Source organism: Epinephelus moara, chromosome 19 (genome assembly GCF_006386435.1).
Source record: "Epinephelus moara isolate mb chromosome 19, YSFRI_EMoa_1.0, whole genome shotgun sequence".
NCBI classification, from domain to species: Eukaryota; Metazoa; Chordata; class Actinopteri; order Perciformes; family Serranidae; genus Epinephelus; species Epinephelus moara.
Window position 1 is genome coordinate 33,748,976 of NC_065524.1, and position 12,089 is coordinate 33,761,064.

Here is a 12,089-nt window from a genome sequence, read left to right on the forward strand (position 1 = left end):
AGTCACGGAAACTGTCAGTCAGTCATTCTGTCTGTCCCACGTTTTTCTACTCACTGACGTGGTCAATCTATGTGAAACTGCACATAGGCATTGAGGATTGGCATAGGTAGAAGGTGACAAAGCTACCAATGGGTATGGACTAGTTATTATTATTTTAAATTTATCTGCATAAGTCGAAACAATAGGGCACAGATGAGGAGGTCTTGGCCCAGATATGCACTGGCTCATCATGAGATTACAGCCGATGTGTTCAGAGATTGTAAATACGTTTACAAAAAAGAAGTAAAAGAAAAATGCATGGAATAAATAAGACGGCACATCTGGTTCTGCTGAACTGATTCTGATCGCAATGCTAAACTGATGAAGTACTTTGAGCATTCACATTAACCGAGCTGCCTCGTTTTCATACATGAGGAAACCATAATATTAGAAACACCTCTTAATATAGTTCAACACCACGTTTGCATCCAGTTTAGCCCCTGAGCTGAAATGGATCAGACTAAAAAGAAACACACTTTAATTCTTTACTTCTCCAAGGCGAACATCAAAGCAAACGAATGACATTTTAAGAGTGTGCAGGTTCCTCCCCCAAAACCCTACGTTAACATGAACTTCTGCCCCTGCTCCTGAACACAAGAAGAACAAATATTTGGGTCTGTAGATTCTTTAACGGCTCAGCACATTAAAAAAACATACAAACAAAAAGAGCGCACAATAGTCTTGATGAATTTTAATTACATCAAATGAATTTATGTAAAAAGTGGAAAAGGAGGAAAACACTGGGTCTCATTACCACCATCATGTTCAACACAGCAACGATACTCTGCACGTACTGGGTAGGTCACAGGTCACCTATACTGAGGGCCTCGTCAGGAAGCAGTTTACAGGTGTTTTGTTTTCAGAGCAGGATGGGGAGCAGTACGAGATGATTTACTGTAATATGATATATGGTTTAAGCTAGGATGAACAGTGTGTACGGTTTGTGTCAGTGTGTGTGTGTGGTGGCATGAGCCATGGCTGCCAACAGTTATATAGGTGACCTGAAACACTCCCATGATTAGTTTCTCTCTCTCTCAGATCACACAACCTTCACTCGTGATTGGCAGGCAATAGACGCCGATCACGCAGCTGTCATGGCTTCCTGTCCAAGTCCATTTGGCATCCCCACTGAACGCTGTCCTCCTCTTTGATCGGACAAAGGAAGTGGGGTGATTGGCTGATTGATTGCTCCATGCAGATTGTGATTCTTCCGTCTGAAAGCAGGTTGAGAAAAGGTTTGGTGATGTCATGCTTTTAAGATGTTCTGTACGAGTCTGTCTTTGCTTGTGCATGCTGCCCGTTTAGAAAACACTTTTTCAAGATGATGGCGTTGGGCAGAAGAAGGTCCGGCTGACTGAAGTTGCACAGGAGATCCAAAATGGAGTCTGCTTTAAGATGGCCCTTTTGGCTGTTGTGTGAACATTGGCACTTAATCTTAGTCCGCAGAGACTAGTGCACATCTAGCAGTCCGTCACACTAAAGGACACGTGGCAGTGCGATCGGCCACATCTTTAGTCTTTATAGAAAAGAAAAAACACAGCAACATTTTCTAGAATTTTTCTGTTTCCTTGATTCAAGGAAGAAAAACAAAACAGAGAAGGAAGCCACTTTTCTCTACCGAAGTGTCCTGGGTTTAGAAAACAAAACAACGAGGGGGAACAAAAACAGGAAACCGGGATATACAATCTTTTCTCACTGTAGACGGTCTCAGCAGATTAACTCTACTAGGCTTCAGACACACAGCTCCAAGGCCACCTTTCTCTCTGAGTCCCAGGCAAGCACAGAGGAGTGGAAAGAGTCAGAGAAAGAAAGGAGGCAGATTTAGAGAGAAGGAGAGACAAGGGTGACAAAGTAAAAAAGAGAGAAAAAAGAAGATTAAAGGCCAGAAACAGTATCAGTAGACAGTGATATACAAGAGGAGACAGGAGGAAGCAGCCAGCCTGGATCTACGTGCATTGTGGAGGGAACAAGAGCGGGGAAGGATTTCAGCGCTACACTGAAGCCATGCAGCAGCAACAAACAGCCTGACAACAGCAAAGGGCCTATTTTCTGTCACCAGCAGGAAACACTCAGCAGTCACCTTCACCAACAACACAAGAAGCATCATGGAGGAGGGATACGGCGAGGTGCTGGGGTCGTAGCGCTCCTCTTGTTGAGGGGATTTGGGGACACAAACAGGCAAAGTGTTCATCCACTCAGAGCGACATGGTTAAACGGCCCATATGCCATGCAGACCAGGGTCCCGTCAGGCTCTGTGAACAGGCGTTTGGCACCACAGGGACGGTGGGGCGACGGACAGGACAGTGAGGAGGGGAGGGGGGGCAGGTTTGGGCTTAGAGAAGCAGGGGAAGCAAGTGCACGGCAGGATGGACGACATCTGTTACACCATGTTTTAGGTTCCCATGGAGACAAGACCGACCCCCTCCTCCCTCCCCCTCCACCCCAATCCCTATTCCTCCCGCTGGAGCAGCACTCACTCACCACGCGCTCACAGCATGGTAGCAGACAGACGAGGGTGGTGGGGGCGGGGTTTAGCAGCTTTGCTGCGGCTCCCCGCTCCTGCTTTTAGACTTTCTGCCCTCCACATCTGTAGGACAAAGGCAATGTTTATGTTACATCTGTAGACAGCGACAGCAAAGTGTTCATTTACTTTATACCTGCATATACTGTGGATTAAATACATTAAAGCAACTTCAAAAGAGCAAGTACTGAGTACAAGAGCAGAAATAAATAAGGATCTAGAGGCAGACAGTACGACTAGTATTGGCACATAAAGCAGTGCTCGTCTTTGATTATAACTTAATGATCACAACAATCTGTACAAGATCTTGTCAGTCTGAAATACATCATCAAATATTATCCATTCTCAAGGTGTGGTGCGTCGGGATGAGTAAATAAAAGTTTCCAGATACCAAAAGAAATGATGTTCGCTTCATTCACAGAACAATCTGACCACTGACACCTGTTCTCAACTTTCTATGTTAACTTCCTGTATCAATTAAAATATACATAATAGTCACCTTAGTCATCCTCTACTACCTTCACCGTCAACTTTCACTTCACCAACTATACTTTCTCTCAGATTCAGGGCTGGGCAATTAATCAAACTTTATTTTTAAAAATGATTTTGGCTTTCAGCAATTATTAAAACAAGTTAATTGAGGTAAAATTATTATTGTGCCACATTCTGTTTTGCAATGATGCCCTTGTTTTGTCTTGTTTTGTGGTTCCCAACTGTTGGGTCACGGATCAAAGGTGGGTCGCGGGTCCATTTTTAAGGATCCCAAGTGACTCACAAATGTGTCAAGTTTGTAAAAAACACACTTTATTTTAAAGTATAGTGAATTTCTGGCACTTAGCTTTTATTTTGAAGTGCCATTTCCTGCTGTAGAGTGAGTGACCGATGGACAGCGACTTAAAAGAGACAGCAGACTAGCTCGGCAACATGGCAAAACACAAGTATGACGCAGACTGTATTAAACTGTGTGGACCTTGAACTGATGACTAAGGAGAAATCTGGACCCTGTGGCTGCACCAGTTGGGAACCACTGTTCTAAATCCAGCGCACACCTTTCTTTTACAGCAGTGTGCTTTCGCCCCTCTTTAAAAACCCGAACTCACTGTCAGCCAGGCTGCAGCATATTTAGTTTCTCTTGAGCCAAGATGACAAACAAACAGCCTTCAATCAATTAATCTGGATTTCAATATTATATTTTGCCGTAATCGATTAGCCCTCCTCAGATCATTTTGCGAATGAAGCATCATCATTTTGTCACCAGCCCCAAGAGGTCAGTTAAGACCCACTAGATCAAACCCCACAGAGCGAATGCCCCGGTTAATATCACAGAAAAGAAAATACAGAAAAGGGTGTCAAACTGTACAAAAACAAACACCATCGATACAAACAAAAAGAAGATACACACGATGAGCATTTTGATCACAGTAATCAAAATGAGCGTTTCAGGTCGGACAGAACGAAGCCGTGCATTTTAGTGGATGATGCAACCGAGTTAAAAAAGCAGTGAAAAAGACGCTCAGTCACCCAAACTTCATCAGAGACATCATCATAAACAGAAAGTGGACAGTGAATCTATTATCTGACACAGCGAAAAATCTCAATTTGGATTTGTAGTGATGAAACTGCAGCTACGAGATCTGTCCCGTAATACAGACGTTTTGTTTTTTATGGATCATGATGACAAATTATTTCTCATCAGTGCTCATTAAAGATTAAAGCTCTAAACAGAAATACAAAACTAACTGCAGATAATAGTGTAGTGTTAGCCAGGGAAACAGATTCAATGCAGAAACAATAATATGGCTGTTGGATGAAAGAACATTCATCAAAGTCCCACCTCGGAGAGAAGCACAAGGCAGAAAACAGGAAGTGACCAAAAAAACAAAAACAAAAACCAAACAGCGAATCACCGATCAGCACCATGGCAAACAGAAAAGAACGAAACAAAAACACCACACAGAGATAGTGCTCCAATAAATACATGCAGAGGAGGATTTGTCGTTTATTCATCCGTTCATTTTCCCCTCTTTATGTCAAGTCTGGTTAAAAGATCAGCGAACCAGAACCTCCCTGTCGTTCACACACACCCGTACTCATACCACAGAGACTGGTTGTCCTCTGGGCTCAGCGTCTGGTCCGAATTATTCACACGATTAGGATCAATGCCCTCGTGATACTCTTTCTGGCCATTTGATTGGCTGTGAGCGGCCTGGTTTTGGGTGGAGATGTGGTTGGGGATAGGAGGAGGGTGTGTTTTACTTGTAACAGGAGGCCCGCTGATGTTGCTGACTAGGGTGGGGTTGAGAGACAGGAAGGGGAGGTTTTTGCCCGCCGTCTCGCTAAAGATGGAGTCCATGAACACCGACTCTACAGTGAAGGAAGGGCCGAGGAAAGACTCGAGGGTGGAGAGGTCGGGATCCTCCAAGCTATGGCAAGGTAAGCTGAGTGACTTGGGTAGAGGGGTGGTGGTAAGGGGTCCCTTTAGGTTGGTGCTGTTGGGGTGGTACTCACTGGGTGTAGGCTGGGAGCGTACGCCAGCCTTGGTGGCGGCAGCGGGAGGAGAGGCGTCGACGGACACGGGCTGCCGGTTGTCCTTTGAGAGCAGGTCGTGGATGCTGGTGCGCCGCGTGGTGCCCTCAGCGGTGGAGATGACGCTGCTGGCCCGGGGCAGCGTGGAGGAGGCCGTGTCCAGGCGTTCGGAGACGGATGTGGCTTTGCCCTGTGTGGACAAGCTGGAGCGGACCGGGACAGAGCCTTTCACACGGGTGCTCTCCGCCTTACGCAGAGTGGGGCGACCCGGTTGTCCAGCGGATCTCGGTGGGCGATCAGAGCTGACCGGTGCTGCTTTCCCACTGGATGAGCGCAGTATGCCCCGGCCCTTTGTGGAAGTGTGTTCTTTCTGCACATGCTCAGAGGAAGTGGAGAGGCGAGGAGAGTCTACAGTGAGGTTCTCCTGACTGCCAGACTGCAGAAGACAGAGCAAACAAACGGTGTCAGATACGGCGCCATCACGCAGTCCTTTCATATCATTTTTATCCTTGGCTGAAATTCTCCTGAAAATTCTTGAAAAATTAATCAGCATATCATTCTAAAATAAATAAACTGTTCCAGTAAGTTTTTAGAGAAACTCGCCAAACACTCTCTGGTCCTCCATATTGAGGATGAGTTTTGGACCATTGTTTCAACACAACAAGCTATTCAACGTCTCAGAACAAAACCATAACCCCTCAGACATAAGCGACTTCGAGGCCTCACCTCTGCAGGATCAATACCCTCATCCAGGAACTGCTGCAGGGAGAGCACCTCGCTGGACCTGACCTGGGTCTGACCAGGGGTGCTTGCGGCAGCAGACGGGTCGAGCGACCTGCGCAGCTGCAGGGGGCTCTGGTGGGACGAGCGTGAGGAGGTGGGCTGCTGGACGGGGCTGCTGCCGCTGCTGGACCACACCTCCTGGTCCAAACTGAGGCTGAACTCTCCGCTGCTCTCGCTGTGAGGCCTGCTGAGGCTGCCGTTCAAAGTGCCTGTGGGAGGAGGGAGGCCATGATTAGAACATGGGGAAAGTAATCTATGATCTTTACAGACCCTGACAGTATAATTCAACACTTGGAACAGCATTAGCATCACTCTCCTCTTACACTGCCTACATTTATAGTAATAACAGTAATCATTTAAAAGCGAGGCATAAAGTGAGTCATACTGTAACATTCTGCTTTATTTGCTTTTACTGTGTGAGATCTCTTATCAAGTCTTTGTGACTGAAATGTGATGATTAAAAAATGAAAGACGAGCACGTTTTAAAGGAGTGTAATAAAATTTCAATAAGCTGTCTGTTGTAAGAACATTAAAACCTACACTGAATATTAAACATATTCATGATACACCTGTCACCCATTTGGATTTACTTAATTAATCCCCAATGTCAGTAAATTATAAGAGACTCAATGTCGCTAGCAGCCAGACCCTCTTAAAGGAACACTTTGCCCCCACAGTGAATGAAGAATCCAAAAGCTGAGGAAATTCTTGATCAAAGGGGTTTTGCGTTAAAACCAGCAAAACTATGTCAAAACATACGTTTAAAAACTCATGTAGTATAATCCAAGACTCATTTATCAAGCTGTATGTTCAGTACTTCTTGAACACACACATTTTCCCCCAAATCTTACTATTTAAAAACACTTGCACATACGAGTAGCATGCCTGGGCGAGCACAAGTGTTTGAACTCTGCTTGTGTCTTCCATTGAGTTGTCCAGGTGTGCTACTCCTTAAATCAGGGGCGGCAACCGTAGAACATATTTGAGCCTCACAATGACAAAAATCAAAATGACATCAAATCCTGGATGGACAACAACTTCCTGAAACTAAACAGCAATAAAACAGAACTCATCATTACTGGACCCAAAGCTCTCCTACCCTCTCCTCAGGACTTCTCCTTCCACATCGACGGTCACAATGTCACTTCCTCCCCCTCAGTACGAAACCTCGGAATCATAATTGACCCCACTCTCTCCTTCAAACCCCATATCAGCAACATCACCAGGACATCATTCTTCCATCACCGCAACATTGCCTGTCTCCGCACCTCCCTCTTCCACTCCACTGCAGAAATACTCATCCACACCTTTATAACCTCCAGACTCGACTGCTGTAATAGCATTCTCTATGGTCTTCCTTCTGCCAGCCTTCAAAAACTGCAACACATACAGAACTCTGCTGCCCGGTTACTCACCCACAACCCCTCCAGGAACCACATCACCCCTGTCCTCAAACAGCTTCACTGGCTCCCTGTCCAATACCGCATCCAGTACAAATTCTTCCTCATCACCTACAAAGCCCTCAATAACCTTGCCCCCTCTTACCTCACTGACCTTTTCCAACGCCATTCCCATTTCCCTACTTTCCACCAGTCATTTTTCATTTTTATTTTATCATCAATGTTATTTTTTCAGCACTGTAAAGCGTCTTCAAGTGTCCTGAAAAGTGCTATATAAATCTGATGCATTATTATTATTATTATTATTATTACAATGGTAACACAAAGGTAATAGTTAGACATAATCTAGCCATAAAATCCTTTTTTCAGATCCTAAACAACAACTCTGATCCTACACTTACTGCTCAACACAAGACAGCAACACATCACTGGATCAATTTCACATGCACTTATTCCTGTACCACCTTACTGTGGTCATTGCTAGTGATGATTTTAGAAGAAAAGGCGCCAGACGTAAGATGCGTGTTTTAGTTGACGAAATGTTAAAACATTTTTTTAATCAGTGTAGAGGCTACACATTTTTACAGTTGAAGAATGTAAAAATCACTTTAGGCCTACAACAATAAATGAAAATTAAAATTTTTAAAGTACTGAGCACATGACTGGATAAATAAGACTTAGATTAAACTGCATGTTCTGTGAGAGTTTGTAAAGAGACGTGTTTAAATGTGGCCCCCCTTTACTTTTATTATTACTTTTACTTATATTATTATTTATTATTAATTTTTTGGATTCTCCGTTCACCATGAAGGCATGCGAGTAAACAAAGTTTTTTTTTCCGCACATTCAGCATAACACGAGGTGAGTAACTGATATACAAATGACCCTTTCATGGGTAAATATTCATTTAAATGCCCCTGTATCATCTTGATATATTGATTTTGAACAAGAAACAAAAAGGAGAGGGAATAACCTTTAACTTTTAAAATCAAACTGACTTGATCCAGTTTTCACAGGCGAACACATTTAAGTAAAAACATGAAATAAAAAGCTAAAGGGAGCAAAGGAGGAAGACAAGAGTTGTTAGTTGAGAGGAGGAGGAGAAAGGAGGGAGTTAAGGGAAGGAGGAGCATACCTTTGCCCTCCAGAGGAGAAGTGAGGTGGGAGTTATTGTTACTATTACTACTGGTGGTCCTGTTGCTATGGAGACTGGTGGGTCTGGAGGCTGGGTAAGGGACAAGAGGGAAGACACACACACACACACACACACACACACACACACACACACACACACAAACACAAACACAAACACACACAGTTAGGATTCCTTACATGTGCCCACACAAGCATGCACTAACACAAAGAGTGACACGTAGGTGTTCGCTAACAGTTTGACGGAGCATCTCCTGCTGGGGCAGCAGATGGCACATGCCAGGCAGAGGGACAGGAAGGGTGGCTCAGTGCCAGGCTGCAGCGCCAATATGTCCAGTCAGTAAACAAAGGAACCACTGATGGAGAGGACAGGGACGCCTAAACCCAACGACCAACCCAACTTAGAGAGAAAGGGGAGCTGATAGAGACAATCCCGAATAACAGAAGACGATTGAGATTAGTAATAAAAAAACGAAAAGAAGAAATGGGTGGCGTGTGCGACAGAAGAGGAGGAAGTGAGAAGGATGAAAGGAAAGGAAAGAAGTGACCTTGCTCTGCAGTGTTTACAGGGAGAGTTTCAGCTGGAAACCAGGGACCATGAAATCATTTCAAACTGGTTTTCAGGACAAGTGACACCAGATTAGAATTTTAAATTACATCGCTGATTAGCATCAAAGCTTTTATTAGGTCTAGAAAACCAGCCCCTTGTGGCCCAGTGCCGCATTCAGTGCCGAGTAGTGGTCACTTACTACAGATGCTACAGGGCACTCTGCACATAACGCTCAGCTCAACAGGAGAAGGAGCCAGAGCACTGCTGTACACCTGCAGGCCTGATGAAACACACACACACATATCTTGACACATGACATGTACTACTCATTAACGCTGCCCACAGGGCGAAGAAAGAGCAGAGTTTAATGTCTCTTAATGGTTTAAAACACAGAAACAAAACTAAGAAAGCTGTAAAAGTTTGTTGAAAAATCAATAAGTGTCTGAAAGTGCCATTAATGATTTAATAACATCTCTAGAGGACTTATGGCTGATACATTATGAGCACTGTCCGGTGTGTACATGAGAGTTTCCTCCAGCCGTTACAGAGACGTACTGGGAAATGGGTCTCACTCATGTATTGGATTTTCATGCATTCTGGGAAATCATCAGCTAAGTAGGATCCAGGTTGGGCAGTAATGTCCTGGGGAACCAGCTGAATGACCACTTAGGATGATAGGTTACAGTATTTCGATGCAAAGTAGAAGTAAGTCTGATATATTACAAAGTCTAAAGCCCTTTTCGTACCAGACTAGAACTACCTGGGAAACTCTAGTGATTTGTAATAATTATGGAAGTCGTCTGTAATCTTGATCCCTTGCAAACCTGCCGTGTCCATAACTTGTCAAGTAAGGCTGGGCGATATGGACAAAAAATCATATCTCGTATAAAAGTATTTAGTAGGTCTAAATCCATTGTAGTTTGAACAATTAAACATCTTTGCAGGAGGGAGTTAAAAAGTTGTTTTCCATCTGTTGTCCTTTCAAATGAATCTAGTGCTGGAAAATGATTTAAATATTTTAATCTCATTTATGCACAGAGCATCAACAAGGGAGGGAAGGAGCGAGAGACACTTTGTCCGTGTTACATTCGTCTTGTTAATGAAACGTCTGTTTTGTTGCTGCATTCTGTCGCCTGCATAATCATATAATAGACTACAACTACCAACAGGAACGGCAACGCGCTGTGACCCACCTCACTAGAAGCGCAGCGCTGTATTGCACGTGTGCTACTGCAGTAGTTTCATTCCTCTCACAGACTTTAGCGTAGCACGTGCAACATACAGATCGATGTCGCACTGTAGACTAGTTAACAGACAGATTAAACAGAGGAGCAGCTGTGTGTGTTGCTGGAGAACTTGCGTGGGGACGGGTGGAGCAGAGCTGTGCGAAGAGTAACACAACTTGACCCTATAGTCAGTAAAATTGAGCAAAATGCAAACTTCACGCATCCCATGTGAATGCACCGCATCACACACAGATGTTGGGGGCTCATTTCTAAATCACATGATGTTCCCAGGTAACACTCGTCCTGTGTGATTAAGAGTAACTGCTTGCACAGAAAGGTATAAAATACATTTAAGAGGGATAAAGACCGAGTGTACTGTACGTGCTAGGAATGTGTGTCAGTAGTTTGGTGGCTGTTTAACAACTGGGTCATCTTCATTAGAGCAGCACAGAACTGATGAATAGTTGCTTGGCCGCAGATTAACTGCCCTGGATAACGTCCTAAAGCCTGAATTAGAGTCAATCCTACTTTCAATGGAGGCTGATCACTCTCTCTTTTTTGCTCTCCACTAAAATTGCTTTTCCAGCTGTAGATCAAGCTTAATCGAAGAGCAGGAAGGCAGCCCAAAGATTACCAGTGGGACTGCTGAGGACATGACCTCCTTTTTTGGGGCTATTCAGTCTTTTCTCATTCCTCACTTGTAAGACCAGCTGCTGCTGAGAGGCTGCTGCCATTACCCATCCTTATTATCTTCGTTTGACACAGGTAATACTGATGTTGAGTCTTACCTTGAGTCTTAGGGTCATCTACGGAGCCGGCCACATCTTCACAGGAGGCATTTTCTGTTGAGACACACAAGAGAGTGAAGCTACAGCTGCTTTTTGCACCACACAAATGAGTCCAGTCGACTAAATATGGAAATAAAGACATATCAAACATAGAGCAGATTCATTCTTATACCCCAAAGTTGGTCAGTAAAAAAACATGTCCGTCTCTCTCTACCCTCAGACAAATACAACCAGCATTCTGACCTTTGACCTTAAGCCTCTGCTTGGCCCTGCTATGCCCCGCAGTGGGCAGGGTGAGTGCGGCACAGTCGATGGCGTTGGTGGACAAGGCGAGCTCCTTCATGCGCTGCCCGCTGCGCTTGCTGCTACCTGTCATGCCGACATCTCCGGCCTCAGCGCCGTCTAGGTTCTCGATGCTACACGTCCACTGAGCTCCGCCCGCCACCGCCATGGTCTGCAGCAGGTCATTCATGGCTGAATGGACGAACGGAGGGATGGAAATTAGGGCAGGAACATACGCTGTCCACCTCAAGTCATGCTTGTTCAGCTTTCTGTACGCAAAAAACTGTTAGCTTAATAGCAGAGACATTTTGTATCCTGTTAAAAGATGGGCTGGGGATTCAAAATGCCTCAAATTTCAAAAAAAAAAAAAAAAAATCTCACAAGAAGTTACTAGTCGCCTCATACAGGCTGTTACAGTGAGTAACTTCAAATCCAAAAGTAAATTGAAAAAAAAAAATAATCAGGATTATTATACTCTAAAGTCAAGCCTTTTTGGAAATCACAGCATGTGCATACCAAAAGCATACCCAAAGTGCATAAAGATGGCAGCTGCATGGTTTTGCATCCTTCACATATACAGTGGTGTGAAAAAGTGTTTGCCCCCTTCCTGATTTCTTACTTTTTTGCATGTTTTCCACACTTAAATGTTTCAGATCATCAAACAAATTTAAACATTAGTCAAAGATAACACAAGTAAACACAAAATGCAGTTTTTAAATGAAGGGTTTTATTAATGAGGAAGAAAAAAATCCAAAGCTACATGGCCCTGTGTGAAAAAGTGTTTGCCCCCCAGCTCCTGTTAAAACATAACTGTGGTTGATC

General features: G+C 44.2%; 1 protein-coding gene across 7 annotated transcripts in view; it reads right to left on the bottom strand.

Annotated features, from left to right (window-relative positions):
• Positions 1–717: 717 nt before the first annotated feature.
• The window catches only part of LOC126406541 (girdin-like), a 97,057-nt gene continuing 85,685 nt past the window's right edge, over positions 718–12,089 (bottom strand). For 3 of the 7 annotated variants that reach the window (XM_050070867.1, XM_050070865.1, XM_050070864.1), the window contains 6 exons: positions 11,229–11,459; positions 10,986–11,039; positions 9,171–9,251; positions 8,405–8,494; positions 5,813–6,078; positions 718–5,522 (listed from right to left, as the gene is read on the bottom strand). In XM_050070867.1, coding sequence (XP_049926824.1) covers positions 4,635–5,522; positions 5,813–6,078; positions 8,405–8,494; positions 9,171–9,251; positions 10,986–11,039; positions 11,229–11,459 — 1,610 coding nt within the window. In that variant the 3' untranslated portion in view covers positions 718–4,634. The remainder of the gene's footprint in view (positions 5,523–5,812; positions 6,079–8,404; positions 8,495–9,170; positions 9,252–10,985; positions 11,040–11,228; positions 11,460–12,089) is intronic. The other 4 variants (XR_007571715.1, XM_050070869.1, XM_050070866.1 and 1 more) reach the window with 4 other exon arrangements.